Source organism: Pelmatolapia mariae, linkage group LG23, assembly GCF_036321145.2.
Source record: "Pelmatolapia mariae isolate MD_Pm_ZW linkage group LG23, Pm_UMD_F_2, whole genome shotgun sequence".
Taxonomy (NCBI): Eukaryota; Metazoa; Chordata; class Actinopteri; order Cichliformes; family Cichlidae; genus Pelmatolapia; species Pelmatolapia mariae.
This window is the reverse complement of record NC_086246.1, coordinates 31,073,737-31,090,441: the sequence shown is the minus strand read 5'-3', so window position 1 is coordinate 31,090,441 and position 16,705 is coordinate 31,073,737. Positions and strand designations below refer to the sequence as shown.

At 38.9% G+C, this 16,705-nt stretch overlaps 1 protein-coding gene across 1 annotated transcript; it reads right to left on the bottom strand.

Annotated features, from left to right (window-relative positions):
- Positions 1 to 1,437: 1,437 nt before the first annotated feature.
- On the bottom strand, positions 1,438 to 14,219 carry LOC134621225 (protein NLRC3-like). The gene is made up of 9 exons (XM_063467654.1): positions 14,215 to 14,219; positions 13,936 to 14,003; positions 13,381 to 13,665; positions 9,528 to 11,289; positions 8,149 to 8,322; positions 7,143 to 7,298; positions 6,327 to 6,450; positions 2,164 to 2,200; positions 1,438 to 1,988 (listed from the first exon to the last, which is right to left on the bottom strand). Exons 1-9 carry the CDS (start codon positions 14,217 to 14,219, stop codon positions 1,438 to 1,440), a joined length of 3,162 nt encoding a protein of 1,053 aa, XP_063323724.1.
- Between the last annotated feature and the right edge of the window lie 2,486 nt (positions 14,220 to 16,705).

The window sequence follows — 16,705 nt, the reverse complement described above, 5'->3', positions numbered from 1 at the left end:
GTGCTTTATATTTATATGTAAATAATACAGAGAAAACCCCAATGAGCAGGCAGCTCACTGTGAACAAGCACTTGGCAACACCAGGAAAAACTCTCCAGCAGAACCACACCCAGCTGCCATGGCTGGTTTAGGAAGGATGTGAGGAGGACAGGACAATAGGCATACTGTGGAGAAGTTACAGGCAAGACAGCACAAATTATAATCAAATTTTCTTTTTCTTTCTTTAATTCTTTATTAACTCTTTATGGAAAGCAGTGTGAAGAAACTACTACTGCTTCACTTGCTGCTTTCAAGTGTCAGAAGTTACATGTCAAATAAAGCATCAGAAAAAGTCACTTTGATAGTTTCGTCACAGAGAATTAATAACAGACTGGAACATCTATTTTACAGTTTTATTTAACAATTTGAACTAACGTCCTTTAGCTAATAACCCATTTGTATTTGTAAAGGCTAAGCTTACGCTTGAAGCCACTGAGGTGTTTTCTTGGCGAGGGTGACGTGATGTCACTGGTATGCATTAACTTATTAAACTTGATACAGTCCAGTAACTCAAGCCATACTTATCTTGTCCTTTAGATTCTTAATTCCAATATGATTTAACATAACAGTGCAGCGGTCACAAACTGTTTACTTCTTCGCAATCAACAACACACCTGGTATTACATGTGCGTCTACCTTTAATACAATCACCATACAAACACAAAACACAAACATGACCCCAGCAGCATGCATAAGATAACAACCCCCCCAAAAATCACTCCTACGGTATTGTCACATTATAATACATCCAGTGAGGGACACAAATAAGTGATTTCATTATGAAAACAGAAAAAAGGCATGGCAGTCTCAGACACCGGTGGTCCCCTTTGAGACAAGAGTTTAGACATACAGGCTGATGTATTTTATTGAAACATATTAAAATAAATGGAGTATTTCACCAGGCTCAGGAACCCAATTTCCAAAACACAGTCAGATTTGGCAGCAAAAGGTGTTTGTGTGAAATTACAGCTTAATGATCTTTGGAAACCCCTCTTTATTAGCAAGTAATATCATTTGAACATGATCTTTGGTATTATTTAAAGACAAAAAAATCATTATTATTTAGTATAATTACTGATCAATCACGAATTACAAAAGAACTACTTTAACTAAGACAAACAGCTGGAAATTATGATGGAATTTTGACAGGAGGCGGCGCAATGTCTGACTCTCAATAGGGGCTGCTGCATCCATGCTTTCTATGCACTGCTGGTGCAGGGCTGCAGTTGATACAAAGTTAAGCAGTTTTTGTGTCTGTTCACAAAAACTGAATCATATCAGCTTAACTCAGAGAAACACAACATACTGATGTGGACTGTAAAGCTTTAAGTGGAAAAAGACAGAGAAGCAATATTTTGATCTTGGAATAACTGGAGCATCTTTGTTTTTTTTAACAGTCTAAATTTTGCCTAACAGGGGGAGAGAAACAGAGGAATCAGGGTTGGACCTTAACCTAAATCCAGGATAAAGCGGTTCAGTAAATGTGGTGTTGAAGGTGTGGAGGTGGATCAAAATGTCAGAGACTCTGTAGAAGGACAGAGTGCCAGCAGGACAGTCCACATACACTGCTACTCTGTTAGAAACAGAGGAGAAGGAGGAAGAAGAGGAGATGCGCATGTGCCGCTTACTGTGCCACACAGAGTAACCATTGTCAGAGCACCTCAGACTCCAAGATTGATCATTTGATCCAAACCCACAGTCTGTTATATGTCCTTTCCTTCTGATTCCTCTGTAACTCACTGATATTTCAATGTCTCCTCTCCACTCGACCTCCCAGTAACAGCGACCAGTCAGAGGATCTGTGCAGAGCAGCTGAGGACAGTCATCAAATCTGTCTGGATGATCAGGATATGACTGATTCTCCTCCACACGTTTCACCTTCCTGTTGTTGTCAGAGAGTTTAAGTTCTCTGTTTACTGTGTTTGTGTCGATTGTGAGTTGACAGGAATCTGATGGAGAGAACAAACACAATCCAGCTGCAGTTATTGATCCATCATCTGTTCATTGATTGACACTTTGATGATGACTCCTGACATCAGAGATGTGAATGTGTGATGTGACAGTTTGAAGATGTTTGAATGTGTGCTGCTTTGTTTTCATGAATCACATTAAAAACACACTTACACTTCCTCAGACCTGGTTTCAACCATCGGACTCCAGCAGGCTCCAGAATGACCCTGAAAGGAGGAGGGGGGTCAGACCAGCACAGTCTCTTTCAGCATGCACACATGGACATTACACACATTTTCAAGGAATGTAAGTTGTTCTTTAATATAAACTTACATTCAAAATGTTAAAAATAACTAATTTAGAAAATAAACTTCTGAACGGTTATGAAATAAAAAATTCATACCAGTTCAGTCTGTTTTATTATGTACAAATGGCCATAACTCTGTTGATTTTTTTTTTATATTAATAACCAGTTTTTTCCAAGTTTGTCCCCTACTATCCAACAACAAAATTCACATGTAGACAAAGGGCTTCAAAACACGTTCTCTATTTTTAAGTGAAGAATAGCAACAACAGTTTTTCTTGTCGTTTTCAGAGTGCATAACAAATGAACACATTAAGTGTAATCTGAATGTATAGACTAGACATAATGAGCCAGCCTTATTGTATACTAGAGATGTGCAAAGCAGCCGGTATTTATATTTGATGAGGGGGGGAAAGTATTTGTATTTTCATCTGAGTAAAGTTCAAGGGTGTAAAAATCCAGTTTTTTGTGTTACACTTCAAATAAACGTTATAGTGCAAGTATTCTTTAAATACATTCATTATAATAATTATGGATATGCAGTATTAGTTGATGTTTTTCCATAAATCTAGCAATGAACATGTAACATCATGAAAAGAAAATAACATAACAGCCATGACCTCATCCATGGTTAAACCAACAACTAATAAAATATCATTGCAAACATTATGAACCCCCCCACCACCTGTCCTTGTTGGAGGACGCTGAACAGACAGCGAAACTGACTCGCAGGGGCAGAACATGGCTGTGATGATGAATTGGTGCTGGGGGTGGGGGGTTGGCAGTATGGAACACCAGGACTGCCATAATGAATTAATTAAATACACCATTAAATAATTAATTAAATGTGGCAATAATTAATTAAAATTGGAATTAATTAATTTAATTAAATAGTTATGACACATGTAATTAATTAATTATTGACACATTTAATTAATTATTTATGTATTTCACATTTTAATTAATTATTTACACATTTAATTAATTATTTATGTATTTCACATTTTAATTAATTATTGACACATTTAATTAATTATTTAATGATATATTTATTTATTTATTTCATTTTGGCAGTCCTGGGTAACAGGAGAGTAGTGAAGTGTCGGTCGCGAACGAAATGGCTCTTAGAGCCGAATCTTTGACGTGAACGATGCGAGCCGGCTCCTTATCGCGAGCTGTGGGTTTTTCTTTCTCTTTCTCTCACCCTCTCTCTCTCTCTCGCACTTTTTCCCGCTTCACTCCGCATGCAAGCCTTGTGCTTTGTGCTGGGAAGAGGGAGGGAGTAGCCCAGAAACAGAGCGGGAGGGAGAGAGAGAGAAAGAGAGCAAGGGACAACAACCTCACATTAGAAAGGTATAGTAATCATCCACAACTATTTGTTGCGAATGATAAAGGATTCAGAAAGTTTATTCATGCAGGCCCATATGACAGAGAATTTGCATCTTCTTTTTGTTTTCATATTTTAATTTATATTTAATTGTGCTGTGGTTTGCAGTGTTTTGTGTTGTTTCACTTTAAATTTGTTTAAAAGGAAAAAGCAGAAATTTTAAATAGTTAAAAGTTGAACTGTGAATAGTTGGTTTTTGTATTATATGATTTATTTATTACATTTTATGTGGAGTGAATAAATAAAAGTATATTTACAGTGGCCTCTAGAGACAAAGCACGTACAAACTCCAAAACACGTAAAAACTCCAAAACACGTAAAAACTCCATAGCACGTACAAACTCCAAAGCACGTACAAACCCCGGAGCACGTACAAACTCCAAAACACGTAAAAACTCAGAAGCACGTAAAAACTCCAAAACACATACAAAACACAACAGAAGTGCTCCAGGATGCTAGGCGCAGTGTTGAGCTTTTGTTACCTAGTGGCCACACAAGCCAGGAAGTACCAACGAGCAGATTTGGTGTGTGCTAGTAACAGGTAAATGAACATTTTTGTTTAATTATTTTAATATATATGAGTGCTTGTGTATAAATACACAAACAATACACACATGCTTTCAATTGTGTAATTTAAGTGATCTAGGTAGCTCTGTTTTTGAAGTTCAGTTAACGCTAGAAATGTGTTTTGGAGTTTGTACGTGCTTTGTCTCTAGGGGCCACCGAATATATTTATATATAAACATATATAAATAAAAACACTTTTTTTACATTAGTAATTCTTTTTGTGCATAATTTTATATTATTGTTAATAATAAATTAATTAAAGCAACAAAACAACCTGAAGAGCCGGTTCGGAACCGAAAGAGCCGGCTCTTTTTAGTGAGCCGAGCCGAAAGAGCCGGTTCTCTAAAAAGAGCCGGAAATCCCATCACTACAGGAAAGGATGCTTTTAGTGCATGTGATTATCCATGGCAGATGTTGACAGATGTTTGATATCTCTGCGTCTGCTGATTTGACTTTTGCACACATTACATATCACTTTGGTTTTATCTGCAGCACTGACTGTAAAATGCTTCCACACAGAACTTGAGTTCTGTGGAGGACCAAGAGGTGGCTCAGCAGCAGCCACACTCTTTTCTATTTGGTTGCCCAAATCCATGTGGGGAGTTTCAGCTAAGTTAACGAGTGACGGGAAGCTATGCTAAGGTTAACTAGCCTATAGCCTACATCTTGCTGTCTGCAAAAGACAAAGTAACTTAAACGTACCATACAACTCGCGTAAGTGCATACAATTCGACACAACTACACAAGCATTGTTTTAACCTTTTTAACCAAACGTTAACGTTACTCTGTCAACAGCCTTTTGTCTTAATTACCAAGCTAACAGAGCTACGTAAACAGAGCAAACATGAGAGCACCCGACTGCAGATGTCAATAATGCAGCGTAATGAAATAATCTACCGATCTTTGCGAAAGTTATAAACTGCCTCCGGAACCCAGTTAAGGTACAAAAAAAATCTATTCAACAAAAATAGTGATGCAGTTAAGCCTTTTTTCGCTCAGCCGAGCCTTCTCTGTTGCTGTGTGGTAGTGGTGTGCGGATCGATATTGAAATATCGATTCTTCCGATACCAGTAATTTATGTTCTAGAATCGATTCTCATATTAAAATATCGATATTTTAGTACTTTGTGGTAAATTTGTAGTTTTTCATTAACAGGAACACAGTGGAAAGAAACTATATCATTCGGATCGTCTAAATTGGAAGAAACTACTTCCTCTTACGCCTTTTAAAGTCATATGCGAAATACAGCTGTATAAATGTGTCGCAGCCCCTGGCCAGTGTTGCGAACTCCTCAGTAAGGAAAATCGCTATTGGCTATGCTAAAAGTCTCTAGAAGTCGCTAAACAACGTCATCGCCTAATTTGCATAATTGGTCATGCTAATATCATTGTAACCCATGTTGTAGGAGAGAACAAAAGAAGAGACATAAAGTGAGTAAAAAAAGTCCTAAATGCATTTAGAATTACAATTTTATTTTTTTTTTTTAGCGGTTATTGTTTTGTTTTTGTTTTTTTATATCACAATTCCAACCTTATTTCTTTATCTGCGCTTGGACCGGCAAAAGTGACCCGAAATAGGCACTCTGGTGGAGTTACTTTGTGTGTGTGTGTGTGTTTAAGTAGTTTTAAACCTTGTGATCCACAAAACAACATTACAGTAAAAGAAGAACTGATTGCTTTACAGTCAGTGCGGGAGCCAGAGGCTTCACTCATACGCGATTCATTTGCAGTTTGGACGCATAGGTGGGAACATCTCCTGCCCTGATAGCAGCTGGGGGAGGACTATCCTCTGCCCGTGAGTGCTTTGGCACGGGCGAGGTGCCCACAGCAGCACTCGCTGCTTGTTGAGAAGAGCGACACGCGCTTTCACATCAAAAATTTGTCATAAATAAGTCTCCATTAACACCAGAAAAAGTCACCAGATTTGTCACTAGTTGTTTTTTAGAATAAAAGTTGCTAAGGGGCTCTGAAAACTCGCTAAATGTAGTGACAAAGTCACTAAGTTGGCAACACTGCACCTGGCATGCGATCTCACAAAAATGGCTGAGCGCAAACAAAGTCATGTGTGGACATATTTTACCTCGTCAAACACCTCAGAGTAAATCATATCACAGAATATGATGAGCTTATTTCGAGGCAAACTGAAGAGGAGGAGAGGGCCAGGTGCTGCTAGGGAGAGACAGCCCTTGCGGAGTCCTTTAGTGCTGCAGGCAGGCAACATGCTCAAATAGTGCACAACTTCAGGTTTTTTATTTCTATATGATTATTCTCCATCATTAAGCAATAAGAGCAAGTAGTCTGATGTCCTGTAATCATTGTGAAGCTATATTATTATTACAATTACATAATGCAATTCTATATTGTATTATAAAATACAATGAAACATTAAGTTTTTGTACAGAGTATCGGTATCGGATCAGTATTGTCGATACCACCCTGGATTTTACTTGGTATCGGATCGGAAAGGAAATCAGTGGTATCGCACATCACTACTGTGTGGAGCAGCCCGTGTCAATCACCTCTTTCACACGTCACCTACATGCACTGCGGTCTCATAAGGAAACTCAGCTTTTTGATTTAAAGTTTTCCCTTGTTCCCGAATACAAATATATTTTTTAAGTAATTGTTCGAAATAAATATTCGTTAAAAAAAACGTTATTTGTGCCTTTTCGAATACCGTATTCAGGTTCGGTTCCACCCCTACTGTATACCCATCATTTTTAGTTTCTTAACAGCTTATTGAATTTGGGGCTATCAAAGAGGGACATGGTGTAAAACACCCTGGACAGATTACCACACATGCACAGAACTAACACAGAGTCACACTATCACATCCACACCTACAGTCAAGACTATTCCATCGTCCTGTCTGTGGCTGCACCAGGCCTCTCCATACCTGAGAGTTTCCCATCTCAGCTGCTTCAGCTGTTTCACTCCTCCCTCTCCTGGATGGTTGTACCTCAGGTCCAGCTCTCTCAGATGAGAAGGATTGGCGCTAATCGCTAAGGCTAGAGAAATACAGCCTTCCTCTCTGATCAGACAGCCTGACAGTCTGCACAGAACATCAGAAGACACACACTTTTAGGGCACTAATCTAACACTAGGGTGTTTCAACTGTCTAATTGTAAGCTATCCATATCCGGTTTTTGTCACTCAAAATTTACTGTGGTTCACATTTGTGTCTTTTATTTGCATTTTCTATACATGCAACATATTCATGCTGAATGAGCAATAAATATTCCTGTGAAAATTTAAGATTAGTTTACAATAATGCAAAAAAGGAAAACCAAACAAAACACAGCAGGTAATGTATGTAGCTAAATTACAGTAAGTCCTGTTCTTTGCTTTTGGTTTTTGGTTTTGTAGTGTGGCTTGTAGCATAAGTAACTACATGAATGCAGCCACAAAGGTTGCAAAGAGAAACAAGGTTTTATTTTTTGTTTTTAAAAGGACATAAGTTAATAGATTCACACAGTTTCTTTTTGCCACATTTCCTTGTGCTAAGGAGAATAACACTTTCACTTAAAATGGACGATATTCAAGTTTCAAGTATTTAAAAAAATATATAGTATCATTAGTCTTAGATCAGCTGCTTTTGTTATGCAGTTTTGTCTGCCACTAGCTACTGGGTCTCTCTCAAAAAGTTAAGCCTTGAATCTTCAGCTAAAATTGGAAGTACATATCAGTATTGAATTCCCCAGATGTTACTATTAATTTAACCAAGTTAGATTACATCAAGGATTGTACAATATCTGGGAAAAACAAAACAAAACAAAACAAAAAACAGAACCTCTCCTCATTTCTTATTGTTCAAGGATGGAAAAAAAAGTTAATATAAGTAAGACCAGATAAGATATTTTAAAATAAAGGGCTTTTATTTAAAGAAGCTAAAGAATTTTTACCGAAGAGTGTTGAGTTTGCAGTGCAGACTCTTTAATCCAGAAGACAGGATCTTCACACCTGAATCCTTCAGGTTGTTGTTACTCAGGTCCAGTTCTCTCAATCTAGAGGATTGGGAGCTGAGAACTGAAGACAGAGCTCTACAGCTTCTCTCTGAGACATTACAGGCACATAGTCTGAAGAGACAGTAATGACAAGCTCTGAAATGGTTTGCATCATCCTTATCTGATAGACACTTCGGAATTCATATTAACAACTGCATGTCCTCATCAGCGCTTCTTGAGGACTTCTTGAACCAGTTATGTAATAATTAGATCTGCCAGGGAGGTTATGGTTTTGGTAGTGTTTGTGTGCATGCATGCATTCATGTCATTTTGTCTGTAAACATGATGGGTCGAAAACGTTTGAATCAATACCGATAAAACTTTGCAGGGGTATAATGTGCGGCCATGTTAACAGCCCCCAAGGTTTTCAAGATCAACTTAATGATTTATTGGTTGAAAATTGACAAAAAGTAATATAACTCAGAAACTATGATTCTTATAGGTCTAGTAGGTATTATCAACTTATAGAAATTTCCATATAAATTTTCAAAATATCACATCACATTTGACCTATGACCTCTCCTATAAGATCAATAAATTGATCAAGGTCAAGGTGATAATAGAGCTGTATAGCTATTTTAAACAATGTTGCATTGACAACATATTGGTATTTAGAAAATGATATATATGGGGATTTCAAATATTCTGTAACTTTACATCGCTGACCTTTTCTTCAAGAACGTGTGTTTGGGTCCGTCCATATGCAGGTAATATCAAATCATCTGAAAGTTTTATTATTTTTAACTGAAATCTGAATTTTGAATATCATGTCTCTAAGACCATCTAGTCTCATTTCTTTCATTTAAGAAACATTGCAAAAATCAAACCTTTACTGATGAAATGGAACTTTTAGTAGTCACTACTATAATTTTCTCCTGTCTCAACTTTGGCTCTCTCAGTCCTCCTTAGCCTGTTTTCAGTTGGTCAAGAACACAGCACGTATAATGTTTAAAACAGCTAGCTTGTTTCCCTTCACTGGCTTTCAGTGAAATTCAGAATGTGTTTTAAAATTGTATTAATCACATACAGAGCCAGGTTCCTGCCTATATAGCAGAGCTGCTGAGACCGTATTCCAGCAGTCACCTTCTCAGATCGTCCGATTAGTGTCTCACTTTGTAATCGAACATGTATACCTGTGTGGTTTTATCCAAACTGTGAAGAACCTTTATATGTGTGTATTTTGAAAGTGCCACACAAATGAAGTTATTACTATTAAGTGTTATCATTTTCATTTTCGTCAGTTTCTAAAGATGGCATTGTATTTAATGGTAACTTACAGAGCATAATTGGAGGCTTTGACCACAGGCAACAGACTTAAAAGGCCTTCTCCTGAAGCAGAGTATTTCTTTAAGTCAAACTTATCCAGATGTTTTTCTGATGACAATAAAATGAAGACCAGAGCTGACCACTGGGCAGAGGAAAATTTATCTGTGGAGAGACTTCCTGATCTCAGGGACTGTTGAATTTCCTTCATAAGAGAACGATCATTCAGTTCATTCAAACAGTGAAAGAGATTAAAGATTCTCTCCTGACCAGGATTCTCCCCAATCTTCTGCTTGATGTACTGCACTACTTCCTGATTGGTTCGTGAGCTACGTTTTCTTTGTGTCAGCAGGCCTTGTAGGAGAGTCTGATTGGAATGTAGTGAAATACCCAGGAGGAAGCGAAGGAACAAGTCCAGATGTCCATTTGGACTCTGTAAGGACTTGTCCACAGCACTCTTGTAGAAGTGTTCCCCAGTTTGTGGTTCTTCCAGCAGACTGACTCCAGAGTTGATGAAAGTCAGGTGAACATGAAGAGCAGCCAGAAACTCCTGAACACTCAGATGGATGAAGCAGAACACCCTATTCTGGTACAGTCCTCTCTCCTCTTTAAAGATCTGTGTGAACACTCCTGAGTACACTGAGGCTGCTCTGATATCGATGCCACACTCTGTCAGGTCTGATTCATAGAAGATCAGGTTTCCTTTCTGCAGCTGCTCAAAAGCCAGTTTTCCCAGAGACTCAATCATCTTCCTGCTCTCTGGACTCCAGTGTTGATCTGTCTCAGCTCCTCCATCATACTTGACATTCTTCACTTTGACCTGAATCACCAGGAAGTGGATGTACATCTCAGTCAGAGTCTTGGGCAACTCTCGCCTCTTTCTGGTTTCTAGCATATTCTCCAGAACTGTAGCAGTGATCCAGCAGAAGACTGGGATGTGGCACATGATGTGGAGGCTTCGTGATGTCTTGATGTGGAAGATTACCCTATTGGCTTTTTTCTTATCCTTGTATCGCTTTCTGAAGTACTCATCCTTATGTGGGTCAGTAAATCCTCTGACCTCTGTCACCATGTCAACACACCCAGCAGGCATCTGATTGGCTGCTGCAGGTCGTGTGGTTATCCAGAGGCGAGAAGTGGGAAGCAGATGCCCTCTAATGAGGTTTATCAGTATCGCATCCACGGAGGTGGACTTTTGAGGGTCAGTTAGGATTTTAGTTTTGTGGAAATCCAGAGGAGTTCGACACTCATCCAGACCATCAAAGATGAACAGAACCTGGAAGTCTTCAAACCTGCAGATTCCTGCTTCTTTGGTTTCAGTAAAGAAGAGATGTATAAGTTCCACCAAGCTGAACCTTTTCTCTTGTAGCACATTCAAATGCCTGAAAGTGAATGGGAATATGAACTGGATGTCCTGATTGGTTTTGCCTTCAGCCCAATCCAGAGTAAACGTCTGTGTTAACACTGTTTTCCCAATTCCAGCCACTCCCATTGTCAACACCGTCCTGATCGGTTCATCTCTTCCAGGTGGGCCTTTAAAGATGTCTTCTTGTCTGATTGTTATTTTTGATCTGTGCCATTTCCTGGATGCTGTTTCAATCTGCCTGACCTCATGTTCATGATTGACCTCTGTAGTCTCTCCCTCTGTGATGTAGAGCTCTGTGTAGATCTGATTCAGAAGGGTTGGATTTCCTGCTTTAGGAATTCCCTCAAACACACACTGGAACTTCTTCTTCAGAGTAGATTTGAATTTGAGCTGACACTTTTCAAGTGCTGCTAACAGAAAAAAACAACACATAAAATCTTCTGACTAATATGGTTGGTTTATTTAATATAAATTCATAAAAAATTGCTAATTGTCTTGCCACATAGTGTTTCCCGGTGCCGAGTGCACTTTTCAGTATCTTAATGCTTGCACAATGGGTTCATTATAGATAAACTCTGTTTAGTACAGTCACACCCCAGGTCTCACTGTTATTGCCTGCATGATCATTGAAGTCTCCTAGTAGGACATTGTAGATTCCACCTGAGGCATGTTCCAGCACGCCAATAGAGCATTCCAAAAAGGCCAGGTGCTCTGATATGGGCAGAACTTTGTGCCAAACTGAATTTGAATAATTTATACTTGAATTTGCATTGCTAAGATTGAATCTGATTTGCTCAACAATAAATAAAAAAAAAAAGCTTCTAAAACTGAATTAACCTAAATTTGAAATCCAGTGTGTTGGTTTGGAGATGATCGTCACTAAATTGAAACAGAATGAATTAATTTTCTTTGATTCAATAAAAGGATTAGATGTTACAATCAATGATCCTTTTATTGAACCAAAGAAATTGTATTTTATCCTTTTTTTAAATTTAGCTCTTGAATATGTTCATTTGCATTTGCAGTTCTGCCAGCTCTGCAGGCAGTCTGCTGGATGACCTCAATTCTACACCTGCTTCAAGACCCTCCAGATCTGGAAAACAAAGACTCATACATCAGGGTACTTTTTGTTTATTACAGCTCTGCCTTCAATACTGTCATCCCGGTGGTGGTGGTCAGAGGGCCCAGTGGCGCCAGTGTCCGGCAGCCTCGCCTCTGTCAGTGCGCCCCAGGGTGGCTGTGGCTACAATGTAGCTTGCCATCACCAGTGTGTGAATGTGTGTGTGAATGGGTGGATGACTGGATATGTAAAGCGCTTTGGGATCCTTAGGGACTAGTAAAGTGCTATATAAATACAGGCCATTTACCATTTACCATCCTGCACAAACTCACTCAGAAGTTGGCAACACTCGGCCTACACCCCACCCTATGTGACTGGCTACAGGACTTTTTGACTGGCAGGCCCCAGTCCGTCAGGGTCGGCAATAGGACTTAAGCCAGCATTATTACTAACACTGGCGTTCCACAGGATTGTGTCCTCAGTCCCTCCCATTCGTCATGCTCAATGACCAGCAGATAAGCTCTCGGGTTGGTAATAAATATATTACCTCTATAAGAAAAAGCTTAATATAAACAAATTATAACCAAAACAGTTACTGTTGTGCTTTTGTGGCTGTTAGCTAAAAACGCCAATTTAGGTTAGTTTGCCATGGGTTCAGATTTGACAAACAAATATGATAGTTTGTTTCCAATAGAATTCCAAAGTAGTCAACTTGTACCCTCTCAGAGCCCCGTATGCTTGCAGAGACCCTGACAGTAGAGAAGCTACTAACTCATCTGGATCACCTGATACTATCACTGAAACAGCAAACTGTGTGGAAAAAACCCAAACAAAACACTTCTCATTCTCCAAACATTTGGCCACAGCTGTAGATTACACAATCAGTGTTTCTTCACTCTTGTCAATAATTAAATTTCTAAATTATCTTTTTGCAGTTACAGATGAACAATATCTTATATGTTATTTAAATGGCTGCTTTGTCTTTGAACAGGTGAAGAATTTTCAAATTCAGTTTTGGAAGCTTTTATTCAAGTTCAGAAATTCAGATTCAATCTGATGGCACAAAGTTCTGCCAGTACTCTGAGCTGTTACTGTGTAAGTTAGAATAATAGTCAAGATTGATGCTTCAACCCAGTGGTTCAGGGAAACAACCTTTTCATCCATCAGGGAAAACAACAATATGCAGGAACCAATTGGGATGATATAAATATCCCAACTGCTCCTTTCTTTTCACAGAAGGCAATTCAAGAATGAACTGGACTCCGCTTCTCCAGATAAATTTACAGTAATTTAAAAACCAAGTAAGACATTCCATAAATATTTAAATGAAAACTGACCAAAACTGACAAACGATTTACAGTAGAAAAAGAAATGCATCATACTCTCACTGTTCAAGCAAACTGCAATGATATATTAATAACAGAAATATTTATTTTCTCACCTAACCGAACAGATGGCCCAGAGGACAAACCTAGCTGACAGGAAACTGTAGGATCAATGGTTCGAAGGTGACTGATCATTATCCTGCAGGCTTTTTCTCCCTTTTTCTTCACAGTGTCAATGAAGTCGCGTGCCTTGTCTGCTCTACTTTGGTTCATTTCCTGTATCCTTTCTTTCTCCAACTCATTCAAGACATTGTCTGTTACAAGAGCTTCAAGTAGCTGTGTGAGATTTTCTGCTGTCACCCTCTGCACAAACTGTGTTCGCATTCTGGCAAGCTCCTTCTCTGTGGAAAGAAAGAAACTGATGTGAGGATTTCAAATTTCTTTTCTTTTTATTTTTTTCTTAATCATCAAATATGTTTTGTTTAATGTTTAATATGTTTTATGGATTAGTCTTTCTTTTACTGTCTGAGTGCTTCTGCCAATGCTTTAATATCATTCCTGTATATGGAGTTAAGCAGAGAGCTTCGTTTTGTTCGCTGGAAAAATCCTCTTTGTGTTTCCAGTTTGTTTGCCTTAATGACGTCTCCCCAAACATTCTGCTGAACTCGTACCTGCAGAGCAAGCCGCTTGGTTTGGTGAATCCATGAGCTGCTGCTTTAAAGCCTTCTCCAGCTTTGCTCTTGGGAAAAAACAACAACAACAACACAAAGAGAGAAAACACCAGAGATTTTGAATGAATCTGAACAAATACAAGTAGCATGTCATGTTTTTCTGCAAAAAAAATCAGGCAGGAGAAATTTGAATTTATTGTCCGTTTTAACCACTTTATGTTGCTCATACTCACAGGTGTAACAACTCTGAAGCAAACATAGCACCCCACATAAACTCACATCATCTTCTTTAACTAGACTACTGCAAACCTGACACAGATTCAGCCTGGCTAAAATAAAGACAGCTGTGATGTCTATAAGCACGGAGAAAGTGAGAGAAGCCCAATAATCACAGGCCTTCATAGAGTGACTGGATTGTGCGCTGCATCACAAGCACACTCAGTATTTTCCACAGTTAGCTCATAGTGGAATTATAACATAGTGAACGTGACAGTAACTCAGCCATGAAGTGGTAGACCATGTGAATTCACAGAGCAGGTATGTTTCAGCATACCAAGACATTTAGGACAATTTCATCCTCCCAACCTTGTGGTAGCAGTTTGGGGATGGCCCGTTCCTGTTCCAGCATGTCTTCACACCAGTGCACAAAGCAAGGTCCACAAAGACATGGATGAGCAAGTTTGTGGAAGACCTTGACCTGTATAGAGTCCTGACCTCAACCCAACAGAACATCTTTGAGAACTGTTACGAGCAAGGACTTGGTGACAGTGGGAAGAAAAAGGCACGTTTTAACACAAAGTAACAGTCAGGCTCAGGGAGGGGAAGTCATCTGCTCCTAATAACGAAACTCGTACAGTAACAGACGCTTTGTGTTGAGATGAAAGCAGTAAAATTACAGAGTTCTAGTTACCCTGTGGTGGACTGCTGACATGTCCAGGACACTTACATGCAGCCTTATGGCACAAAGCCGTGTTGTTGTTGCTTCAACATGATAATTATTTGTAATAAAGGTTCTAGGACCATCACTGAAACAGACCAATCACTGTGAACATGCTGTGCCAACGAGTCAGCATTCTTTTAATGAGTAAAAGAAAAACAAAGGTTGTACAAATTGTTACTGAACGTTTCCGTTGGGACTCCCCTTTTTAATTTTTCAATTTATTTTTGAGCACATCATGGTTCAGAGGTTGATCAGCAGATGTATGAAGAAAAGTCTTGTTTTCCTTTTGAGCTGTGTGCCACTGTGGCATCTGCTCATGTGTGACTCAGCAAGTGGTTTCTGTTCAAACAAGTTAATAAATGTCAAGAGCAGTGCAGCATTCTTCCTGTGCTGATATGAATCATTATGTTCAACCAGTTGTCTGTTTCTCTCTTTCTTGCTCATCTTTATAACCGAAATCGTTTTAGCAACAAAGTCTTTATTTAATACACTTTGTATCTCCATCTTAAAATAGTTGCAGAGCCCATGTTAGTCTTCACGAGTCACAGCAAAAGCAACAAAAATGTCTTCTTCATCATCTTTTGGCTGCTCTCTTTAGGGGTCTTGACATTGGATCATCAGCCTCCATCTCTATTGCTAGCTCGGTCACCAGTCCTGTCAGTGTCCTCTTTCACTACATCTATGAACCTTCTCTGAGCTCCTACTCTTCAACATCGTTTGTACAGTACATCAACTATCCCTCCTCTGCACATGTCCAAACCATCTCAGCTTTGCCTCTCTGACTTTGTCTCCAATTCACTCAACCTGAGTTGGAAACAGTGATACCAACAAAACGACAGGAGGCCAATGAAAAAAATCTGAGCACTGTGTCCAATCTGTCTCCACATCACAGCAGGTCTCACTTCTGCAAACCTTTCCATTTCATTCTTTCTGTGATTCTTCTTTCACAAATCCCCCAGAGACATTCATCTCCACCCTGTTTGTGCTCTCTTCTTCACAACTAAATTAAATCAAGTATTGCAAATATTTTTAAAACAAAAAACATTAAGTTCCAAACCCAAATTACACCGGTTCATCCAAAATAGAAATCCTGGCGTTTGCATGGATGAAAAATAGTCCCAAAGTGACAGCAACCAGCTCCAGGGTCGACAAGACTTTGTGGCAAAACGAGGTTTGTGTTTAATATTTGTTTTCTGCTCTCATGCCTTTGCCGAGATATTCAGTTGCTCTTTATCGATTAGAAGAAAAAGATATACTGTATACAATGTGAAAATAGAATTTTCAACAAAAGAACAAGGGGCGCAGTTTGTTTCAAATTAGAGCTCACAACCTCACACGTGGGTCTGCAGCTTATTCTTCTGAGCTAGTTGAAGTGTTAGAAAAGAAATCAAACGAGCACGCGTAACAGTCCAAATATTTCCCGCATTAAAAATATTTTTTCTGACCGTTCTTATTGCAGACCTTCACACCGAGCGCTTAATTTCACTGGACGATTTCTTTTTACCTTTTTTTTACGAACCAAGCTCCATTTTCACGGTTTGTCGGATCCGCATAAACAGATCTGACCGATCAGATCACTGCATTTTTCAATAAGTGCGCTCGTAGTTGAAATCGTGCACCTGTGCTGAATATGCAATCACATGGAAATGATAATACATTTTTAAAATCCCATTTTACCTCAAACACACAACTGAACACCACTCCGGCCCACTTGGCTCTCTGAAATGATTCCTCTGCAGGCCTTTTCACACCTGACGTTTAAAATCAGTGCGATTTTGTTCGAGAATTAACCATATTGGCTTAAGGTTTCTCACAAAAATAAAACAAACA